Source organism: Dermacentor silvarum, chromosome 8 (genome assembly GCF_013339745.2).
Source record: "Dermacentor silvarum isolate Dsil-2018 chromosome 8, BIME_Dsil_1.4, whole genome shotgun sequence".
Classification (NCBI taxonomy): Eukaryota; Metazoa; Arthropoda; class Arachnida; order Ixodida; family Ixodidae; genus Dermacentor; species Dermacentor silvarum.
In genome coordinates, this window is record NC_051161.1 from 33,582,335 (window position 1) to 33,606,886 (window position 24,552).

A 24,552-nucleotide genomic window follows, 5' to 3' on the forward strand; every position below is an offset into this window, starting at 1 on the left:
GCCGTACTTTTGTCAGGCAGGCTTTTGTCAGGAATTCAGTGATACAATAGGCACCCTTCAAGATGAACTCTACTCTCTTTCATGCGAACACCCGTGTACTTAGAATTAGGTGCACGTTAAAGAACCCCAAGTGTTCCAAATTATTCCGGAGTCCCCCACTACGGTGTGCCTCATAATCAGATCGAGGTTTTGGCACCTAAATCCCCAAAATTAATTATTATAAGCTTTTTCTATGAGAAAACTGCATGTTGTACGAAAAAAAAGAAGAAAAAAAGAATTAGAATTACTAAGAAAACATCATTGTGATTTGAGTAACTAAGCATATTTGACATGGCATGATCTACACATTTAGGCCATTGTGCATTACTAGAATGGTTCCTTGAGCTTCCTGTGAAACTCTGGAAGACAGTTTTTATCTCCACAAGGCAGGAAGCCATATTGTAACTCCTGAACAGCCATGCTGCTGTAATTATATATTTAAAATATTTTTTCAGTGGCTTCTAAATTACTTGGACATTCAGGTGTGTGACAGGTGATGTAGTCTGTTGTTGAGCTAGCAAAAAAGGTTCTCGCCATGGGTGTCAGAGCAGAGCTGCGAAGTAACTGCTGTTAGAAATTAGGTGCAATGGAGTTGAAATGCAGTGCAAATTGATTACAAGGAAGGAAAGCTGGGAAAAAGTTATAAACTAGGGGTCATCCGTACTGACCACTATATTTGACATAGTTAAGATAAACTATCTAATAAGCTGAACAGTTAAAAAAATTTTGTTCGGTTTTCCCCATGTATGCATAGGGTGATCAGATTTCACAGGCTCCTTCTAGTTTGTCTCAAAGGGAGCCTACTGTATGAGTTATTAATAATGAAAGAGCAGAGCAGCATTTGTGCCTCTTAAAGTAGTTTTTGATATTAACATTGATGGTTACTTGCCATTCTACGTCTCTTGAGCTCATTAGAGCTCATTATGACCTTTACATGCATAAGACTGACTGTGATAAAGGAATTAGCAAAAGTGAAGCTACTGCATAGGGCTTGCTGTGACTGCTGTACGGTGGAAGTAAGAAAATTTCTCTATAAATGGCAGTCTTGCCTTTGCTTTACTTGGAAAAAGCTTGGAATATGGTGAATAAAAGAAATCCCGCATGTTCGTATGTGGGAAATGGTTGCCATGCTCTGATTCACCTAATCCAGCTGTGGATTTTTGGTACTTTAGAGTCACATCTTGGTTGTATATTTTGCGAATTGAGGCTTTTATGGAATCAAGCTTACTGTTGTTATCAGCGGCGAGTTAGAGAAGTGAATTACGGTCATTCCTATCGGCCTTTCATCCATTCGCTGTTATGCCCAAGACTTATTGTCCAGGTCAGTCAGTCAGTCAACTGTCTAAATGAAGCACCGTAGTACCAGAATGCCAGTATTATTGTGCATGATGGGGTACTGCAAGTTTCAAGAAATATAGGAGTCTTTTGCCAAGTGCATTTCCTCTAACGTCAGCTAAACAAGGCCCATTTTATTTAAAGAAGACTTCGGCTGTCAGCATAAATTTGAACTTGAGATCCTTTGGCAGGGCATATTTTCTGATATTAGGTACACTGCAATTCACATGGCGTGCTTTTTTGCCAGTAATCAGATTCCTCTCCCTTCATGAAATTTCCTCATTGACCACACTAACACACGACAAGAGTTCAGCCGAGTGATTTCTGTGGCGCAATATTCCTTGCTTCGACGCAGTGCCGGTGGCCTGTGGCTAGCATGCGTAAGTGGCTGTAGCATGCCTCTCCTTGGGTGGCCTTCGTAGGCGATGCTTATGTACTTCTCGGTTGCGTGTTGGATGAGAATTACTTTGATCGCCCTGGCGTGGGCACTGTACAATGTTCTGGCTTTGTTTCCTGTTTGGTTTTGCTTGGCTTGTAATTTTATTAGAGGTTATGTGCATGCATAGAGATGGGATGTTTTTTGGTAGACAGAAACGTACGAAGAGCGTCGAACTGCGCTGGCAAACGGCTATCTTTGCTGTACTCAATGCAGATCCTATCTATTTTCTGTCCATGCCTCTTACCCCTATCCCTCCTGCCGTTCATGTCCTTGCCCAAGGCACTTGCCTTTTCGTCAAAGGTGTTGCGCAGATGTCACCCTCTCCACTGCTTTTTCTTTAGTTTACTAATGCTGAATGAAGACAGTCTGAATATGAGTTTATTCCCTGTCAAGTTTGGGAGGGAAATAGCTTTCTGTTTTTCTGTGTCGCTGTTAGCTTTTAGCGTAAAGTAGTTTTGTTTCTTTTTGTCATCTAGCTGCACTTCCTTTTGTCCAGCTCAGCTGTTAACTACACTAAAAATTTGTCTGGACAATGTGATTCGCTTACGCTCTACCATGGCTGGCTGCGGATTTCTGTCCATTCGCAGTAATAATCGTAATATTTTTTTGTTTTTTCATTATTCCCATTCAGCAAAATCATGCTCAAAAATGTCTTTTATTTGCAGTAGTAGTGCGTGCATAAACCATGCAGTAGCTTGAGGCATGCATTGTAGCTTTAAGATTTATTTGCATAGTGGCCACATGGCTATGTGATTCAGGTACACAGAACAGGACTATGCATGGAAAGATTATTTTACGTTTATGCATCTGTGAAGGCTCCCTGAAGCAGCCTTTAAGAATTTATCTAGGACCAGATTTTGTGTACATTTAGAATCCTGTCTCTATTCATGCATTTTTTTTATTTGTTGGCTCAGCAAGAGCCATTTAGTGATGTGTGCCATGCAAGCATGGTTAGGTTTCTGCATATTGCTTGCTACCATTTCTTAGTTTCTTACGCACAATTGCCATAGCTGCTGAGTGTTTGTGCTATCTAAGTCAATTATGTTTTGAAGTCTACAGGGTAAGACAATTTAATTTATGGAAAAGCAAAGGGAACAGCAAGAGGAAGGGTCTTGGGACAAATAATATGTACAGGATGCAGTTCTTTCGGAGTCCTGTCTTAGAACTGCCCCTTCATTTTGTGCGATATATATCAGCCAGGCCAACTTACAACCTCACTTAGTTTTGCAAGATTTTGCAGATCCTTCAGTACGATTAATAATTTCTGGATTTCTGGTAAATGAAGTTTATCCCTGACACTTCATTTTCTGTCATGCATTTATGTTTCTTTCTTTCGTAAGCAAATTCATGAAGCTTCTGCTCGAGTTACATAAGCACGGACAGAATATCTCAACGGCTGAATAGACAAGCAGTATAAATAGTTTTTGGTGTTTAAGGACAATGACTAAAGAAATGATGCTGTACTTCAAGAGCTCTTTGTTTGTCCTGCATCTTTGCTTGTGTCCTTGTCTTTAAGTTGTAACTGTTCAACGTGGTCAACACTCACCCACATTTTCATCTTCATCTTCAAGACTCTGGTGCGGATAAGCTGCATTTATTATCGGTCATGGCATGCGCAGAGGACGTAACATTGATGAACGCAGAAAAATGCAGTTTTCCGGTTGGCATATATTTTTGCACATTTCTTGGGGCTATATGCAAAAGACTGAAAACAGAGGAACTGCAAGTAACTTTGTGGTTGCAATGTGTGGGCTGAGTACTCTTGCGCCCGTGAACCTCATTAGTTTTGCTGAAGCAGTCTGTGCTGATGGCTGAGTCAGTTCTATTTGCACTCGTTGAGATACACTACATTGGAAGCACATGCACACACACACACATGTGCAAGGAAACACACATGCACACACATTTGCAGCCTTTGTAAAAAGAAATGAAGCTACTGCTTCTGCGTTTGTAGCTGACTCTTGGATGTTTAGTCAACCTGCTGATGCATGAGTATTGCTCAGAAGCTCTGAGCACGAATCCTGGGCATGCACATACAAGAAAATAACAGCGTAAAGACGGCAATAGACAAACTCAAACACACCGTAAAAAGTATTACAACCCTCATAGCTAGAATAGCAAGAAGTAAAGATGGGATGACAGAAGGCGAGACATTACGCCTCGTACAGGCCTTCGTCCTCACCCGAATCACCTTCGCTCTGCCCTTCCAAGCTACACGCAAGACTGAAATAGAAAACATCGAAAGCTCATAAGAATCGCATACAAAGCTGCACTCCAACTACCGAATTGCACGAGCACAGACAGGCTCATGTCGATAGGCATAAATAACACATATGAAGAACTGGCAGCCGCAACGCTAATCGCACAAAGAGAACGACTCAACACCACACACCAGGGCAGAAAACTACTGCAAAGATTGGGATACCCGCTCACCCCCCAGTACTGCGGAGACGACACAGTCATCGTACCGATGCACCTACGGGCTCACATCATCGTGGAACCGGTCCCCAAAAACATGCATCCGCTATACAACCAAAAGCGCCGGCAAGCACGAGCACGAAAACTCCTCCAGAGAAGGAACGATCCTGATACCTATTTCACTGACGCTAGCCTTTACTCCACAACACCACAAGGCCCCAGAAAACCGGCATACGCAACGGCAGTAGCTAACCAAAAGAAAGTGGTGGCCTGCGCATCTATACGCACCAGATCAAGCGCCACCGTAGAGGCAGCAGCCATAGCCCTCGCAATCAAAGAAGCAGAACGAAGAGGTCGCTCCGTATATATCCGCACCTGCTACACTAACATGCACAACACACTGTGCAAGGAACCACACATGCACACACATTTGCAGCCTTTGTAAAAGAAATGAAGCTACTGCTTCTGCGTTTGTAGCTGACTCTTGGATGTTTAGTCAACCCTGCTGATGCATGAGTATTGCTCAGAAGCTCTGAGGAGGGAGGCGAAATTTATAGCCCTTTTGAGCACTAGAAGTTCTTTGACAACGGCACAATGTAGCCAAGATACAGCAGCATTCATGCTCCAAGTGGCCTTGCTTTCTGACAAAAACTTCACACACAGAATGACATGTTTATAGAATCGAAAACAGTGCACATTGTGCGTGTACTTGTCTGTGTTTTTGTGTTTCAGCTTTCAAGTTGTACTGGCAGGAAACATAAGCGCAGTATATTTGGGAGATGTTCAGGAAGCCTTTTTCATCCTATATAGTCGACTCTGGTTAATTCGACCTCGGATAATTTGACTTTGCATTTAATTTGAATGCACTGGAATGTCTCGGCAAGAAACCACACATTCGGCTATGAAAGCAAAACTCGTTTAGTTTGAACAGTGAAAGCATGCTGCTTTGGGTAATTTGACCTCCACTGGGTCCTCATGTGCTAAAAGCTTGAAACCACAAAGAATTCTGCTTTCCGAAGTGATGACAGAGATGGTAGCAACCTGTCCTGCTGTAGTAGTAATTTGTTGTTTGTTTAACAAAGACAGAAAGACTAAATAACAAAATACAGAGGAAGGGAAGGAAAGAAAATTTATTGCAACCCTCACTGTAACTGTCTAGCACAGATGGCTGTCACTTGAACAGATCCTGCAGTGATGATGACATTCCTGCAGTGATGATGTAGTGATGATGACAATGGGCACTGTGCCTTGGGTGATGTCTCTTTTAAAAATTTTGGCAGCCCCGGTGATAGTGTTGAGGTTCGTGGGCCATTGATCGATGACGACATGTACAGCTATCGTAATACTGTATTTAAAGTAGTCATGACAGGCTACTACGATGACAGGCTACTTCGAGCTCTATATATATATATTGACACGTATACTTGTTTATCTTTCCCCAGTGGCCGCTTTTCACCGGCTAACAAATGTTAAACGTTATCGCTTGGCGCAGGACATATATATATATATATAAAAATTCAGTCCATTAATTTTGCTGCTGTTTGTTCATTCGACCAAAACGTTCGGTCCCACGAGGGTCAAAATAATGAAAGTCATCTGTATTGGGAAAAGAGAGAAGGGGGGGGGGGGAGGCTTATTGTCCATAACTTGTACGTGTTGAGACAGCTCAGAGTTATAGTTCTAGCAGTTCGCATCAATGTTGTGTTTATTCACGTATGTTGTCCATTTCGTTCAGCTTCCTTGTGGCCAAATTGCCAGTCACTTTGTGTGTCGGGAAAGCTGTAGGAACATTGGGACTAGGTGCATGCAGCAGCTAGCTGTTTGTGTGTTAGCCTTTGTGTTCTTTTTTTGTGTGCGTGCCTTCATATTTTTATGTGCCTGTTTCGCTTGCAGTGTGTATTTTGTTGTGTTTGTTTTGTTGTGCTTGCTGTTTTCTCAGAATGCTTCTTTGCGTCCTTGCTGTCTTTCCTTTCTTGGCTGTCTGGGTCACTGTGTTTTGTTTTACATAGATTTTTCTTTCTTTTTGCCTTTTTTTTTTTTTTTACACTTGCCATTACAGCCTCCAGCCATGAACACAAAGACACAATGTTCAGAGAGCACACTAGGTGAGTGTGTTGATGGTTGGTACACGCTGACTTTTTCAACCTTTTTTTTTCTTCTTTTCCTTTGCACTTTGGCTATCACTGTAGCACATGGCCAATTTTTGCAAGATAGTCAAGAGTGTTTTTGGATAGCAAATCATTTTACGAAGCAGCTTTACTTAAAGATGTGCTCACAGGCAAATGGTAGAACAGCGTTAGGCTTCTAACAGTCAAGTGTACTGCCAACTTTATTCTTCATTCTGGGGCTATCTGTGCGTTTATTGTTATTTGTTTTCCTGTGTGAGTTTATGTGGGTTCAGTGTCTATGTGGGTTCAGTGTCTATGTGGGTTCAGTGTCTATGTGGGTTCAGTGTCTATGTGGGATCAGTGTCTATGTGGGTACAGTGTTCAATGTGTGTATGTCATGGTTGTTTATTAAGTGAATTCTGTGATGACGTGCAGACTGTCATTTGTGACGCGGTACAAGAGCATATACGTCTTGTAAATGTTGTGAACTGTGCAATGTTACAACATGTGAGTGTAGGTGTGTGTTAACATCCACTTGCATGCATAGAAGGGAGCCAATGCATGTTCATTGCATGTTAATCAGAATTGCCTTTAAAACTTGTGCGCAGTAAGGATGATTAATGAGAGCGTTGGATTTTCGTAATAGTTTTAGCACTCAAGCTCCACTCATTTTGCCAAGTTGTGAAAGTTAAATGCTCTTTAAGGTGAGGTTCAGGTGTGCATGACTATGGAGAAAATGAAGCGTTCAGGAGTTGAGAAAAATATTAAATTGGGAGAGATATTGTTACATCACATTATAAACAGTGAATAAAGAAAGCAAGAAGCAAATAAGGACATGGGAGAAGAAGAGGCAGAGTGCGTATGTTGACTGATTGTGCGTGCATTCTGTCATTTGGTCTCATGTGGCTCTGTCTTTCTCTTTAAGGCATTACAATACGAGGTGTAAAACTAAACATTCATGCCATTAGGCTCTGAGGTTATTTACAACAACTGCCAAGACCACTGTAGTTATACTCAGCGATGCCAATTTGCTGTCAATTATTCACTCATCTTGAAACTATCTGCACTCTGACTGGAAATAATTAAAATAATCATATGAATGTAAAACACACACCTCCTTCATTCACCAGGTGTATGCTCTTCACAGGCACAAAAAGTCTCACTCAGTGCTGCTCTTCTACTTTCTATGATGATTAGGCTTAGCTTAACTGCCTGAATTCTTGTACAGATGCTTATGTCGCTTCTGGACAGTTGCCTAATTTAACAAGGCACTGAAATATAAAAATTTAAGCAGACATGCATTGCTCCAAGATTATGCAGTGAACACAATCTTTATACAATGATGACAGATTAAATGCTTACATAGAGCAAATTTGTGCTAGCTATTGCTTGTACATGCAATACCTGCAGAGTTAATATTAGTACCCTACTAGTAAGTATTAGGTAGCTTAAATTCAAACGTACTTGCCTAAGAATGCTAAGAATGCTTAAAGACACTGCATTGTAAGTTCAACCTCTTAAGAGCCATGATGTCACTATTGCTATAGTGATTTCGGTGAACAAGCTTGTACATAGAGTTCAATCATATCAGTGGCTTGCAAAATCAATAAACTGTGTTTCCTTTAGCTTGTTCCTCATCTCTTGTGCTTTGTATGAGCGAATCTTGTTAGACATGAAAGTTTAGGTCCATACTTTGTTCAGCCATCAAATGTCAAAAGATATGAGAAAGCAGTATTGAAAGGGCTCCCAGCTTTGTATGAAATGTATTTTGCATTTGGTGCTTCTTAATCTACAACATTATAGGATGTATAGTTGGGAACTATATTGCAATATGAAAAATGATAAGTGTACAAATTCCCATGTGTTTCTGTGCTTTGTTTTTGTTGCATAATGTCCAATTTGAGCAGGCATCAGAGCACACACCCAGTATTAAGATAGGGAGACTGGTTCTGTCCTAGTGCTGACAGTCTTTCTAAAATCAGAAGTTTTTGACATACATTGTTGACATTTCTGGTTGCCTTGTGTGGTATGTTGCCTTGTGGTCGTCATTTTGTTTTGGGGCAGAAAGATTAGGAAACTTTCTGTAAGGTTGTATTACCTTAAATTTCTTAAGTCACCTAAATTTCTTAAATGTGGTCAGGAAAAAAAAAAGAAATAGAATAAAATAAAGAACTAAAAGAAAACACAAACCTTTCACTTCACTTTATTACCTTAAAGGCCCCTAGGGTTTGGGGGTATTACATAAGGGGTGCCCTTTCAGTTGCCTCTTGTCACAGCAGAAACATACATAGCTTTATCAACCTTAGGCCAGTCTATTCTCTGCAGTCAGTTGCGACATGTGGAGAGTAAAAAGTTCAGTTTTTTATTATTTGTTTTTTCCCCATTTTTTCCTGTGCTTGTGCGCAGTGTAATTCAGGTTAACATACATGTTGTGGGCAGCAGAGCACAGCTGAGGGTTGGTGGGTCGTCTTTCCTCCTTTCTCGTCATTGTTTGTGCTGTGCCACCACTTCTAAAACGAGTTGGTATCACTGTATGCTATAAACATGTTGAAGCAAAGTCATTGTTGTGAAATGTGCACTCAGAACAAGGTGCCTTGTCCTTGAGTGAGGCGTTGTGGCTAACTGTGGCTGCTGCCACCATGGCTGCTGCTGTCGTCTGTCTGCAGGGAATCGCGGGGTGCCGTGCCCGGAGCTGGGGGTGGCCGAGTGCGAAGGGTGGCTCCTTCGGCGCTGGTGGGGGGGGCAGCAGCAGCAAGCAGCGCCCCTCCTAGCAGGGGGGAGGACGGCAGCGCCAGCGATGGCAGCCCTTCCTCCCTGGCGCCGCCGCTGGGTCCTCCTCCGGGGTCCCCAGCTTTTCCTCTACGCCACTCCCCAGGTGCGCACCTCCTATCTCCGTTGCCATGGTTACTGTTCTGAACTGATGCCGCTATAATGGCAAAGGTTTGGTGCTGTGTGCTCTATGGCAAGCCATGTCGCCATCTTTTCTCGCAAAAGAGGAATTTAGTTATGGGGTTCAACATCCCAAAACAACTCACAGGTTATGACGAGAGATGTTGCAGTGGACTCTGGATTGATTTTCACCACCCAGGGTTCTTTGGCGGTCACCCAAAGCACAGTACGTGAGGGTTTCGCATTCTGCCTCTATCGGAGTGTGACCGTGGCAGCCGGAAAATCAAACTTGTGACCTTGTGCTCAGCAGCTGATTGCCGTACCTATTGAGTTACTGTAATGGATCTTTTGTCTTGCCAGGATTCTTCATGTTGGGGGTAAGAACTCCCTACCTGCAGTGGTGTCTGAGTGGCTTCAGGCATGCTGCTGCTGATTAGGAAGTCACAGACCCGACTTGCGGCCACTGTGGCTGCATTCCAGTGGGGACAGAATTGCTAAGACACTCGTGCACTGAGCTTTCAGAGCATGCTAACCAGTGTTGTCTATTACGGTGTTTTCCATAGCTCAGCTGTAACCTGCAAATGCTAACAGCATCAAAAAACCAGCATAGCCTAAAAGAAAGCTTGGCAGAATGTTCGTTGAACTGAGCTTTGCGTTCTCTTCCTTCTTTCTTGACAGTTTACTGATTGCTAAACTTTTGCCACTTTTTTTCAGGACCAGAAAGCAGAATGCCTGCTGTATGTGCCTGGTTTTGTGGTGTCCCTTGCGCCCGACTGTAAATCCAAAAACGGGTAAGCACTCAGTCTAAACTGCCAGGATGACTGGCGTCCTATGCTGTGGTTGTCTATTGCTTCCTTGTGTGATTCCTTGTGTGACATGAGTTAAAAAAGGCAAATACAGTTTTTTAAAATATTTTTTTAGACCATGTATGTCAAAGAAATATTTTTACTTCATGTCCTGCACAAAAATGCTGGAAAACTCTTGCTGTTGGCCTGTAAGAGGGCCAGTAGTGAATTGTGTTCCAGCTTTTTATTTTAAGGCATAGTACTAGGGTAGAATACTGATCAGAGAAGTTTTGTTGGGATGCTTTAGCATAGGGGATTTCACCAGATGGAACTGTTTAGAAGCACTCTAGCAGTGGCTTATGACCTATTAATTGTTTATTTCGCATATTCTCTCTGTTCCTGAAGAGTACCATGTTTCCTGTTTTTCTGCAGTGCCTTCAAGCTCTCCAACTCCGAAAACACTTTTTATTTCGCTACAGAGTCCCAAGCAGACACTTCAAGGTGAGTTTGGGTGTTACTATGGTTATAATTTACTGCATAAACTGCTTGTGTTTGCCAGCTGTAGAGATTTCTGCCTTATATAAGATTTGTTCAAAGAAACTCTAAAACAACCTCCAGAGCTTTTTTTCGTAAAGTGGTGTTTATAATTTGTTGTCCAGGGCACATTCTTCTGCAAGAATTTTTTTAAAGTGTGCAATTACAGCTAAATTGCTGGTGTTGTTATTACGGTTATCAGCCTTAAACTACCTCCAATGGAAAATTTCTGCATAAACTGGCAGTTCTAATTCATTGTGTGAGGCTAGTTAAAAAAAAAAAAAAATGTTAGGGGTAATGTGCAGATTCAGTTGAACTACGTGTGTTTGAAGCATTGGGGGAAAAAAAAAAGAATTAAATGTGGCCTTGTGCTTTTATTTGTGCCGGTGCCTTGAGCCTTTATACTAGTGTGTACAAAAAACACAATAACTGAGAACATGCTTCAGCTGCTCTTTATTTACACCTCGAGAAGCTTGAAGTTTCAACACCACTTCAGTAGTGATTCAACTTCGATTTCATTCTTTCTAAAGTTGTTAGCATTCACTTTTCACAGCGTGTGCCCATTGGATAAGGCTGCCAGAAACAATGTATCAAACTGCTTTCAGAACAATGGAAATGTTTGCGTTTTTTATGGAATTCTATTTTATAAATACTGTGAGACATGTAGCAAATTGTCACTTCACAGGTGCTATGTAGTGTCTGCAATCGCTGTTTTGATCCTCCAGCTAGACCTGACTTCGACTTGGTTACTTTTGTCATTCCATAGTGGACGTTTGTTTTCTTTTGTTTTCTCAGTGTCTGATATCTAGCCAGTGTTACTTATGCCTGCATATGCATGTCTTTGTTATTGCTCAGTGTATTTCATTGGAACTTCCAGAAGTCATTTTCTGTATGCTGTGATGTGTACCTATTAGGTTGGTGTCATAAAATACTCTTTTTACCTCACATACAGGTGTAGAAATAGTTATCTGTATTTGTACCTATTGTGATTGTGTGACTTTATTGTACATATAGTATGTGCTTCCTTTTCTGTATAATACAACAAAATAAATAAAGCAAATGTTTGCCTGGTTCAGCTCTCCGGTGGACATTGTGTAGAAAATCAAAGAACGTGTACACTGCTGAACACAGCTAATAACCCATTCTTGTTTTTCAGATGGTTAACCAAGCTTCAGCAGGCGGCCAAACATTATCCGAGCTACTCAGGTGAAGAGGAATTACTTTCTTGCTACACCTTGTTTTAAAACGCACAATAAAGGCCAGCTGCTACATATTTCAGATTAGTAGTAGTTTCAGGTTTGTAGTATGTACTGTCGAAACAATCTTGGCAAAGCTGCAAGGGTGATGTTTTTCTAATAGTATTTATATTAGAAGGGCATCAAATTGGGAGAGACAGGAAGAAGTCAGTTTAGCAACCTATGCAGAACATACAGCAGATAATTAAGGGGGCTATTCAGTAAAATGGATACCGAGAAAGAGTTATCTATGGTTATTAGTGGGTATGGTTCGGGCAGCAGGATATCAGTAATTGGGAAAAAGTGTTGTCTTGCAATTGGGTTAGGCTGTGATGATGATGCTTTGACTATTTGCTTTCGATGATGATGACAATAATTTGACTATTTGCTTTCTCTTCCCCGCTTTGTCCTTGCAATGCTAGGTTCATGCCTCTGGGCAAGTGATAGTGATGAAGACGCGGTGCTGGACAGCAAGATGTTCAAGCCAGCATCGTCATCCTCATCGTTTTCCAGCCACAAAATTAGCCTAGGGCCGGCACCTTTGGACAGGCCGAGACAGCCGTCTCCAAAGCCCATGCCCAGAACTATATTTCTGCGCTCAGCCATAGTGCCCCCGCAGTTGACAGACAGGTCAGCCACTCTTTCCCCACGGCGCACCACCGGCGAGCCACCGACGACGAGTGCTTCAAATTCCTCACTGCCCAGAAATCGCGAGTCGTCCAAGTCCCCACCATCGGTGCTGTGCCCTTCTTCACTGGAGTTGTCTTCAGAGTGCAGTGATGGCTCGACATGCAGCCTAACTGCAAAGCAGAGGTTGTCAGGTGCCTGGGATAGATACAGTGATGCTTTAGGTGTTGTGCAGCCAGCAAAAAGAGATTTCAGTACTGCTAAGTCAAAGCCTCCGTCAGGCCTTTATGTGAATGTTTCCTTCAAGCACAGCAGCAGCACCAAGGAACCGTCCACGCCGACCTGCACAGGCTTGCCCCCACCGAGTGAACAAATTCTCGGAGCCAACCCTGGCAATCCAGCCAGAGTGCCGACCTTGGCGCCTTCGTCCCCGGCGCTGTCGCGTGCTGTGCAGCGCCGCCCATCAGACTCCTCCAAGTTGTCGCGAAGCAAGACTGCGGACAGCTTTCCACAGATGCAGACGCCAAAGGGTGAGACGCTGCTTGACCGAGAGTACAACAGGGTGTTTAAGAAATCGCCATCGGCGTCGTCCTCTCCAGATCCTGCTGCTCTCTCGGATAGTCCAGCCACCTCCCCGGTGCCACTGCCAGTGCTGACTAATTCTCTTCTGCCACGCTGTGCCACAAGCCAGGAGATTAAAGACCTCTACACGAATCGCCGAAACTCGTGGAGGGGCTCCCAGCAGGAGTTGATGATTCCGCTTTCATCGGTAGGCAGTAGTGACCTCGGTTCTCCTCTAGAGGGGTGTGTGCAGTCACCGGACTACAGTTATCGGGACTATGCATCACCCGATTACGCATCACAGAGGCCAGACGTCATTCCTTCCCAGTACCACCAGGGTCGGTCCAGACCACCCCAACCCGAGGAGGCAGGCACTGACCCCTGGGTCCCCCGTAGTGCCCCAAGTCCATCGCAAGGTGTTGAACGAACACCGAGAGGTAGAGGTGAGAAGCTGCCATCGTCCTCTTTCCTAAGAGCCGGTTCGGCACCTGCGTCATCTTGTTGTCAGGCAGCGCCATCCCCCACTCCAACCAAGACATCGAGTCGTTTCTTTCACTCGCCGAAGTTCCTCAAGAAGTTTGCCTCCTCGACACGTGAGGGCCTGTCCAACATCTTACGTTCGCCACGGCTTGAGCGAAAGAAACTGACTACAGAACGAGATATGTATGGGTCTCCCAAGCTTAGTCGCTCTGCTGGTGTCCGGCTACTGAAGTCGTCAGCATCTGCATCTGCAGTGTCATCTTCACCTGCAGAGGTGAGTGCTGTGAATAACAATGAATCCTCGTGTGTGTGTGTGACTTGAAAAAAAGTGCCATCTGGTAGTTCTTGATAAAGCATGCAGAGTAGTTACCAACAGTGAACATAGCACTTCTTAGGATAATGTTTGTGGTGACATGTTATTAATATTGTTATTAATCACACCCTTGAAAAAATAGTTGATACAAATTGTTTTAAAGCTCAAGGCTAAGCAATATTCTTTAAGGCTGTGCTTGCCTTGAACTTCCCTGTGGCTTAGCAGTATGTATAGGATCTATCACTTAATAAATTAATGTGCTGTAGATGTTGCGAATGCATTTTGCGCATATTGCACTCTAGAACATCATGTTGGAGTAAGCAAGTGGAACAAGGTTTAGAAATGAGGGTGGGGCCTGAATATTTCCTCCTACACTATTTCTTAGTGCAGGATGCGGATGTGTAGTTGAGATTGCATCAAGTGGGCACTTGGGGATCTACAAATGATGGCTGACGTTACGAGGACTCATGCATGCACTTCTGGTGATGTGCACCCACGTGTTGCCATAAATTGCCTAGACAATTATAGAATAAGAATATACAATTTAGACAGTATGGTTCACTGCATGGTGCTTTTTAATGTATAATTAAAAAATTTTGGGGGGCCCACAGACCACATTGAAATGCAATTGTGACAGCTAACCCGCAGAGCTGGCAAACTAGGCAGAAGAAACCCGAAGGGAAGACAGGACAAGTGTACGGCAAGCACTAGAGTACTTGTCCTTCCTTCCTTTCATGTGTTGTGTCTTGTTTGTGCTAGCTTAGCTAAAATGTCGCAGTTTTGCCCGAAAGGCGAAGCATCAACTGCGATAGCAAATTAGTAAGAGCTATATGGAGTAAGGATAGTAGTTTTATCGGCTATATAAGCTTGAACACATTCGCTTACTAGCTATATTACCAAGCATGGTGTCAGCGCGCACAAGCAAACATGAATAGATCACACTGAATGACCGCAGACAACGACTGTCAAAACGCTGGCAGCAAGCGCATCCGCCGCAGCAGGCAAAGGTTTGCGCGGTCTATCGCTTCAACGGAAACTGAGCGGCGAATGCACAGCGCATACAAAGGTCAGAGCCGTGTGGAGATAAGAGACGGTGCGGGCGACTGCCACCGCCGGGCAAAGTGCAGAGGAGTTGTGCAGAGGAGAAGTTGTTGGCAGAGGAGAAGCTGCCCCCCTCCCGCCCTCCGTCCCGCGCTGCCTTCCCGCTTTCTTGCTTTCGCGTGGGAGATTGAGTGGCCAGTTCCCCTTGCGCCCGGTTGCAAGATAAGCATTTGGTGAAGCAGCACAGCGTCGGCCCGCCTCCCTCCTTCCCATACCCCCACGGCCTCTTGCGCGACGGTCGCATTTGCTTTCCGCCGTGCATTCGCTCTCCGTGATAGCGCGCGTCCCCCGCGCGCTTTCACTCGCGCATACGGCGCGCGGCGACGATTTTATCGCCCTTGGACTTTATACGGAACCTCACGACAACGCCGACGACGCTGATGGCAGAAATCCGGTTGAAGTGTCCATATAATTGCTATCACAATAATATGAAGGTAAATTGATACTACATCCTGTGTATTTACAGTGCTTACCTACTCTTTCTGAAGTGAATTGGAGCCAGTGGTTTATTGTGATGGTGCGACACTTTCCACATGTTTTCACAGCACAAACAATTTTTGCATGCACTGTTGCCACTCCTCTGCATCTACATGCAGCTGTTATAGCAGCACAAACACATACTAGATGAAGGTTGCAATCAATTTCAACAGCACCCTTCAATCTGTGATAAACGTCCGTATTTGGGAAAGGACACTATTATTGACCCCGTTTCTGCTTCCCCTACACCTTGCACGACTGGGCAGGCATTACAGTGTGCTATTGCAAAAGCACAAATGATGCATAAGAACAAAGAAGGGGCTGAAATGAGTGCACCTGTGGTGAATACAGTGAGAGTAACCATCTTCCTGTTATTGCGGTGGGTGCTGGCTTTCGCAGGTCCCTGAAGAGTCATCGCCATCGCCGTTGACACACAAAAGTGGCAGCAGCAGCAGCCTCAACAGCAGCACTTCGGCGGGCAGCTTTGTCACATCATCGTCGTCGTCGCACTGCTACGCAGAAGTGTTTGCACCACCTGGGTCAGCGCCTCTAGCAAGGCCAGAGACTCCGGAGACGCCGCGTGCACGCCCAACCATGGGAGTGTCTATGCTTCGGGGCAAGCGGCGCACTTCATCAAGTGCGGCGGGATCTGAGGAGCGCTCTTTTTCACCCTGCTCGTTTGCGTCGTCTGCCGGAGGGAGTGGCAGTGGCGCGCCGTGGGCGCGGGATGATGGCAGTGTCTTTGGCGAGGAGACATCACCTGGTGGTGGCGATGCTTTCCAGTTTGGGCATGGGACAGATGGGAGCCCTGAAAGTGGTGAGCAGCAGTGATGAAGTACAGGAATCTCTTTACTTGACCCATCGACTTCCATTAGTTCTACCCTGACAGGGCCGATGAAATAGATCGAATTATTTGGCAGGTCAAATTCAGCAGTATTCAGAAAAAACGGCAAAACACACCGCTAATTCATTTGGCAGTATATGCCCAATTCTATCCTTCCCCTGATTCCAACACATGTTCACTTTCTATGCATCCAAAGTGTAAAAGTAAAGTAGAGATGACATTAAAGCTCCTAAACAAAGTAGAAATCTAATTTGGGGCAATTTTTCAGCAAGAGAAATCGGCAAGAGTCTAATATGTGTTGCACAATGGTGCCCACTTTCCTAAATCTAGCTTTCGCTGCATAGTTTTGAAAGTCAGCTTTGCCGCAAACCAGTCATGTTGTACAGTATACAAAAGCTGCAAAGGCGGTTTTAGCTTCGTATCCGATTGCACTGCGCAAGCAATTTGAGGCCCAGCTGTTCTGGAAAAAAAAAAAAAAAAAGGTGCGCATTAGAATCGAGTAAATACCATAAGCAGACATTGTGAGCTATGGTTATTGCTTGAAAATGTTCCGATGGCAGGCCGAAAATAGGAGCTTTCGATGGGAGATAATGTGTGTACAATGCAATCACAGTCACCTAAGCCATTCCGAGACTGATGCTGCCACTAAAGGGGGCCGCTATTGGGGTCATCATAGTGGTCAGGCGCATGTGCACTGACTGGTCAGGTTTGAATTATCCGGCGAAGGCCAATTTTAGGATCGAAATAGCGGAAGCTTAAGCTCATTGAAATGCATGGGTGGCGGCTGGGACCTTCGGTTGAAATTGAATTAACCAAGAAATCAAGATAACCATAGTCAAAGTAACGGAAGTGGACTGTATTTGCACTAAAGCAATGTCTTACTTTTGCCAATGACCGCTTTCACTGGATAACTACTGTTATAAGGCTATTGCCTTTTTGCTCAAGATAAGTTTAGTGTATCTGAAACTTCATGGACATTGTATCCAAATTGACAGCACCAATAACTAATTAATGCATTATATTCATTATTCACTATTTCTGGTAGTGTTTTCTTCTCCTTCACCGTCACTACACAATGCCAATATGAGCAAGACCTTGGGCTGCTTGCTATTTCACTATATAACCTAAATGTACATGGGAAGAATATCATACCAGAAGTTCAGCTTAGCAGAAGAGCACAGAATATATTGTATTCTCTTGTTTAGTGGGTATACATTGAAATGATAATGAATGACCACTTGGATGCTTATACATGAAACATTTCTGTATTAAGGTTGTTGTCATAACCAAGGTAGCAGTTTTGTTCCCATGGTTATTGAAAACCATTCGTGGTATGACCTTTAACTATGTACATGCAGCTAGCTCTTGTTGGAAATGGCATTTCATTTGTTTGTATTTAAATATTCCTCAGCTGAATAACTGATAATTATGCAAGCCAATTTCTGTCATTCTTTTTGCATCTGTCTCCAGTGAACCTCCAAAACTGATTTGAGTTGCATTGAGCACTACCTGCGAAAGCTTTACTGAGTCCCCTTAATGTTGGCTTAACTCCTTTGTTATCGTGATTATAGAAATCGATCAGTTTTATCGACAGTTGTGCTACACGTTGTTAAACATTTCCGTTTGAATTTTTCTAGCAACATAATGCACCGTCTGTAATGACGACTTGAACTTTTAACTATTTGTGAGATTTGATGATTTTTGGCATATTGGAGAGCGGAAAAATGAAGCTGGCGACAGGAGGTATCCTTGAAACTAGCCTCTAGTGCTTCTAGCACTTCTTCAATGAAAATACACAAAATTTGCGCTTTGATCGACTCAGCAACATAATTTTTAAATGACACCAGCATTGAAGACATAGAAGCTTCTCTCGAGTTGTCATTTTCCAATCCTATGCTCATGAGTGCATGTTATTTTGATAACTTTGTTCGTATAATATCAAGCACAATCTTATTTCCCCTATTATGGATTGCTTTTATCCATCAGTGCTTCAACAGCGTATGTACAAATTATTATAAACAATCCTTCCCGTTGTATGGGGTTTTCACTCACACAAGAACACATAGTTGGACTGACCTTCAATCGAAACTTGGCTGGCTGTCTAACCTCTTACACTTGAACCATGCCTGTGCAAGTGCCCTTATTCATTGCTATACAATATTGTGCAACACTCCACATTGCTGTACAGCACATGAACTGAACAAAGCATGTGGAGCTCCAGCACCAGTTGAATGTACCTTGCCACCTTGCAAGGTACATTTTCTGTGCAAGCAAGGTTGACCACCTTGCTTGCACAGAAAAGCTGATTCAACACAATAATCAAGTATGGGAAGGCAGGCTCCCTGACCTGACAACCATTGCTTCGTGAGCCTAAGGAATGCCATAAAAAACAAACCAAGTGCCTGCTGCAATGATTAAAAACAAATGCTCCATGTACAATAGGAACTTAACTGTTTTCACATTTGCGAAACTACTGTTTTCCCACATAGCATGGGCATCACAAGGGCTAGTATTGATGCCAACAAACCTTTATAATAATTTTTTTGCATGATCTGAGTTACGAAAGTTGGAAACTGAGAACCAGGTGCATATTTTGTATATTTCAGATTTTTTTTCACACTCGGTATTTATTACTAAAAATAGAAAAGTATTACTTTCATTCCTGTTCCTTGAGGTGCTTCTTTGATGTTTCGCATAAGAATTATCAGAAATTATCTGAGTGATTATTACTGCTATACATCCATTCAAAACACCAGTGATCAGGCTATAATTTTATGTATACACTATACGTTTCGACTGCTACATCCTGAAATAAAATGTTAAAACATAAAAGCATCGAAAATGAGCACATTTCTAGCAGTAACAAAAGAGTTACCAGAATAGGGTTTCAACAAGTTAAATTTTGTGTTAGCTTAAGCAAGTACATTTATCTGGATTATTGTATTGCATCACCACTAGTATACTGGAATGGTGGCATAGGCTAATAGCAACCTTCACTTAAAGAAAAAAAAAAGGAAAAAAGGAAACTGGAGATGTACTTCGCATGCTGTGCCTGCTTATTTATGTGATAACATATATAACTTGGTTGGTAATCCTGTAATATTGAATTTCGAATAATTCATGCTTATGATAGCTTGAAAAGGTTTTCTATATGAGAAATTTGGATTAACACAAGTCGACTGTACACCTACGCCGTCAGTTATTGCTGCTTTTTGTGGGGTCCCCTGAACATGGCTTTTCACTACAACACTGCTTTTTCTTTCTCCTCCTTCATTCCAGTTTTAGGGAGTGGATCTGAAAGGGAGTGACAAGTCCGTTGGATCATAGTGGCATTTTAGGACGGAAGGAGACTTGCACTGAGCCAAGGCTCTCTCGCCAGTATTCTGTGTGTTTAGGCATTATCACATTTAAAATGCGCCACACTTATACAGGATATTGCAAGACGAAACCTTCTTCCCATTACATTTTTTTTTTCACCCGTTGTAATTCTCCACTCTTCTATAAGTAATATGTACTGCTGCAGAGTTTCTCTCATGTTTGCCTGTTAGTGAGATTAGCTGTCTTCCTGCCGTCAGTTCCTGTGTCGTCTGTCAGTGATAAAGTTGTTCGATCTTGCAGGGCCAATGGACGGCTAGTGTCTGATGAGGTACAGTGCAGTACATTTATAGCAGTGCCTCGTACAATAATTACTACTTTTGATGATGGTGTGCAAAACCAGTTTAGATGCCATGTTGTGATGTTGAAATAATTGACTTTTCTAACCTACTCAGTGTGATGGTGGCATTGGAGGAACTAATAAATCATCGCTGGCACTAATGATATTTTACTCACCAGTAGCAGCCTCTGAATCAAGTTTCACGCCCAAAATAACTGACGAAGAAAATTTCTGGTGATCATCGTTTCTTAAATAACAAGACATCATCATGTAATAACAAACCGTCGACTGAAATCACCAGTGCCTGTATGTTCCTGCCGGTCGCTTAGCTATGTCAAGAGAATGAATGGTCAAGCACTACATACTGTTGTTTGTTGGAAGTAGCTGCTGCTTCCAAATCAGTTGCAGTTATTACACCACAATTTCCTGCAAGTCATTCACAAGATCCTGCAAGTCCTAAGCATTCCCAGCAAATTATGTTGCCCCATTTTTTTTTTGCACTGGTTAATGCGCATACTCTTGTAGCAGGTGCTGACAGACTTTGATGAGAGCTTTCCGTTTCTTGTACCAAACTGGGTACCACAAGGTACACATACAATGCTCATTCAGAGGTGCTGACTAATGCAAGGTTGTGGTGTTTGGGCATGATGTAGTCTTGTGTACCATGCAATATTTAGGCCAGTGTGACGAGAAAGCGCCACACTTGTATACAGTGCCATTCTTTCTTTTGGTTCCTCACTGTCCTTGAGGCATTTTAAACAAGGTTGTGCGGAGCTTTTGTGATTGTTTAAAGTGTCTTTGACGCACCTTGTCATGGGTGGAGTGAGGAATGTTTTGCGCCCCAGCGTGCTGCAGAGCCTAGAACTGTTGCGCAGTGAGCGCTGTTTTTAGTTGTTTTTAAGTGAGTTGCCATGTCTTATGTACTATAGCATGTTTCCTGTCTTGTAATGTATTTGTGAGTGACAGACCTGCTTTGAGGCTATGTTTTTAGATTAGTGTAGCCTGTTTCCCATGCGACACTTCCATAGCGTATATTAGTATATTACACAAACTGTGTTGTTCACTAACTCTTCCTGGGCTTTAGCCACTCATTCTTTAAATCTGCTGTTGTAATTGCATGTGAGTGTGAGACTCTATATATGTTTTGCTGTCTTGCAATAGTTTACTCTGTGACTTCACACCTTTCTGAGAGTGCTTGTGTTTGAGCCAAGCTATCTTAAAAGCTGTCAGTATTTTCTGTGCTCTCTCATGCCCCAACGCTGATCTGTATTTCTTATTGTGCTTTCTCGCAGTAGTAGGGTTTAGTGTAATGGAGAGCCAGTTGACGTAACTTTGACGAGACTGGACCTTTGGAAGTGTTCATGAACAAACTTTTTGACTCTTGCTATTCTTTGTAAAATGTTCCTGTTTTTTACACACAGCTTGCCATCTGATGGTGTTCCTTACTGCAAATCATCTACATGAGAAAAAATACCAGGGTTGTGCTCTAGCTGCACCGGCTATGTTTGCTGTCAGTTGTGTGTTAGTTAAGGCATCTCAGATGAGCTTTGCGACTGCAGCCAGGTGATTGTGATGGAAACATGCCATGAGCCCTGAGACATGCCATGGGCCAGTGGGCGTTGTGTCTGTTGAAGATGTGTGCAGAAGATATGCAGGATGGTGTAAGAGAGACTAGTGCAGCGTATAGTGACTTCTGTAGATCCTTGTTGATGCATTTAAATGAAGAGGGATGACAAAGAAGAGATATACGGGAGCACTTAGGATTTAACGTGTATGATATGAAATAGGGTTTAGAGCTTCCTGTTGAGAATGTACAAATCGTGAAGCCATATTTACTGAGGGTGCATCAGCAAGGTTCTGCAGTGTTTAGCACTAACCTTATCTGGTCTTTCTCTCTCCATGCTCTCTGTGTGTTTGGAGTTGCTCTACTATTGTAGTGAAGATGGTTTAATGTCAGGCTTAACGATGTCTACGACTGTTAGCCTAGTGTAGACAGCATGACTTTTTAAGCGGTGACTTGTATGTTTCATGTGCTTTTAGTCTACTTTTCTTTTAAATGAATATTTGATTTCTTGATTTGTATAGAAGAGTTGTTCTTTGCGGTAGAGCTGGGAGAGGGTGTTGCCGTCATTTTGACTCAGGGGCCAACTTAAACATCTAATCAAACTTGACAATATCTTGCTTTGACTTCTATTGAACTTGCCCCGACTCACCATGTGGGCTGCCTTTTTTGGTGCCAGCTAGGAGTGAATGCATCTTGTTTGATGCATGCAAGTTGTTGTGAACAGGTGTTTGTTATGGGCATTGCTTGCAAGAGAAACTTGTCAGCGAAAGGGTGTGCCTTTGTATGACAGGCATCACTTAAATCTTGATGCACATTTTCGGATGTCTGCAAGTTGCCTGCAGTCATTGTAGTAGTAGTGCTATGGAATGAAATGCTGAAAAGGCTTTTCAAAAAAGCATTGACATTTTTGCACTGTTCATTTAGGCTCAGGTCTATAGTGAGGGTCCTCCTGTTCTAGCACGTCCTTGAGCAAGTCAAAGCTATTCTTTGCCAGCTTCTGTCTTAGACTACTTTGCCAGTCTTCTTTGGTTTATTGTTTTGTAAGAATATTGATTCTGTGGTTCTTGTGGCTTTCTTTATACTATGCAATTTAGGTCACATGTGAAACTTATGGTACAGTTGATTGGTTCCTACCGGGCTCTAAGTCTATTTGCAGCGATGCAGAGGCCCTCTGTCATTCTGTCATTGGAGCAGGGGGAAGCCTGCCCGAACTGATATTCAGCTGCTCCTAGAGCAGGGAAAGGAGCCACATGACTGGAATTCTGTCAGATCTCGGTTGCACTCCCAGCTCTAAAGTGAGCGCATTTTCGAGCGCTCTGACTAAGAGCTAAGTCACACACAAGCATTTGTGGTCACTTATTGGATGCTGCATAAATTCAAGCAGACATTCTGTATGTTGTGTGTGTATATATATATATATATATATATAATATTGCTCTGAGCTCAGTGCTGTATGCTCCTTTGTTTATGATATTTTCACTCATAGGTCGTAGATGTATGTCGTTGAAATGCATCTTGTTGATAATGCTGCCACAAAAATGCTGGAAGCTAGGCCCGTCTTGTTTAAAAAACTGCGAGTTCTCAGTTTAGAACACTACCAGCAGTGATCCTCTGATGTTGGTACCATTGTCATATTTAAAGATTTTATTAACAACACCAAAACCCACCATTACAGCTCTTCTGCAGGCTGATGAAGGAGAGGGGTAAAATTATGCTTTGCTAAAAAAAGCCCCCAGTCCAGTGCTTAGACTATGACAAACACATACTAGTTAAGAGAAAGAGTCAGTATCAGACTCAATGTTTTTGTATTCAGATGTCTTTGTGAAACGTGCCCAAAACCTTTATCTTATGTGTGACTTGTGCTGTGTTGACAGCACCAGTTTTTCTTAAGGATTTGCTCAAGGACGTTCTAAACCGTTAGACCTTTATTAGCTTTTTTTTGTCCAGATTGTCTGAGCTATATATGCCTTTCTGTACAATAGTGTTAGTGCACACAATCAACTTTGTTTGGTGTGCCATTGTTGGTAACCTGTTGATAACAACAGGTGATTTTGGGGTAGCATAAACTTGGGACAGTCATTACATTTAGAAAATGAAGTTCTGGGGGAAAGAGTAGTATAGGTTTCGAAAGAATTGCTTCTTGTAAAGAAGTTGTGGTATAGTTTGTGTTTATCTTTTTCGATGCAACAGTCTTGTACAAATGTATATTTTTGTCCCCATATTGTACATAGGATTGTATACACAAGGTGCATATATTAAATATTTTATTCAGTGTTATGCTTCATAACAAGCAACGTGTTGGTGTGCGTGGTTATTGTCAGAATCTGGTCTGTAATTGACATGTGAAAGTTGTGGTTATATGCCGTCCAGCATGACCAGCCTTTTTCGATTTTGCTACACTCGGAGTTGATTTCAGCAGCTGAAATCTATGACTTATGCAGTCTCTTGCCGTGAACTTAATGCATCTGTTACCCGAGCATGTATTCATTGGCACTGACCACATTGCGGACAAGCTTTACATTACATCAGCATTATGGACCTTGAAATCACTTAAATGTGAGCATCAAATGTGTCATCAGCATGTCATGTCAACATTTGAGCCATTGCAACATTGCTCAGCATGTAGCATATTTAAGGGGCCCTGAACTACCTCTCGGGCTTGGTGAAATAACATAGTCTGCGGGTAGCATACGCTGTTGTGAACATCTCAGACAAGTTTTGCTGTCGTACGCGGTGCATGGAGTTTGCAAGCGGAGTGCGAAGTGACCTTTCTCTCAAACGCTCTCGTTTCAACAGAAGCCATGATCCTCACTCTTTTCTGTGTGCTTTATTTCGTAATAAAGCACATTCCCATGCGCGGCTGCTATTGGTCGCTCCGGTTGGCTACACAGCAGTCGCTAAGCACACTCGCTAACGCACTGCGGCTCGCTGAGGACAACCATGTTTGGCTTACGTTTAGCACGTCATAGGCACCAAAATCGAAAGTCGTCTCGTCTACGTTAACTTGCTTAGGACAACCACGTTTGGCTTACGTTTATGTGCATAGTAGGCTAGAGCACTGCACGGGCCTGATTTTTCGGCCCGAGCCCGGCCCGGGCCCGCTTTACGAGGCCCGAGCCTAGCCCGGGCCTGTAATACAAAGTCCGAG

General features: G+C 43.0%; 1 protein-coding gene across 4 annotated transcripts in view; it reads left to right on the top strand.

Moving 5' to 3' along the window:
- The window catches only part of LOC119461000 (uncharacterized), a 41,612-nt gene extending 17,918 nt beyond the window's left edge, over positions 1-23,694 (top strand). For 3 of the 4 annotated variants that reach the window (XM_037722168.2, XM_037722169.2, XM_037722170.2), the window contains exons 13-20: positions 6,291-6,336; positions 9,006-9,214; positions 9,943-10,019; positions 10,446-10,514; positions 11,704-11,753; positions 12,205-13,724; positions 15,741-16,158; positions 19,465-23,694. In XM_037722168.2, the coding sequence (XP_037578096.1) occupies positions 6,291-6,336; positions 9,006-9,214; positions 9,943-10,019; positions 10,446-10,514; positions 11,704-11,753; positions 12,205-13,724; positions 15,741-16,158; positions 19,465-19,493 (2,418 nt within the window). In that variant the 3' untranslated portion in view covers positions 19,494-23,694. The remainder of the gene's footprint in view (positions 1-6,290; positions 6,337-9,005; positions 9,215-9,942; positions 10,020-10,445; positions 10,515-11,703; positions 11,754-12,204; positions 13,725-15,740; positions 16,159-19,464) is intronic. The other variant, XM_037722171.2, reaches the window with a different exon arrangement.
- Positions 23,695-24,552: the final 858 nt, after the last annotated feature.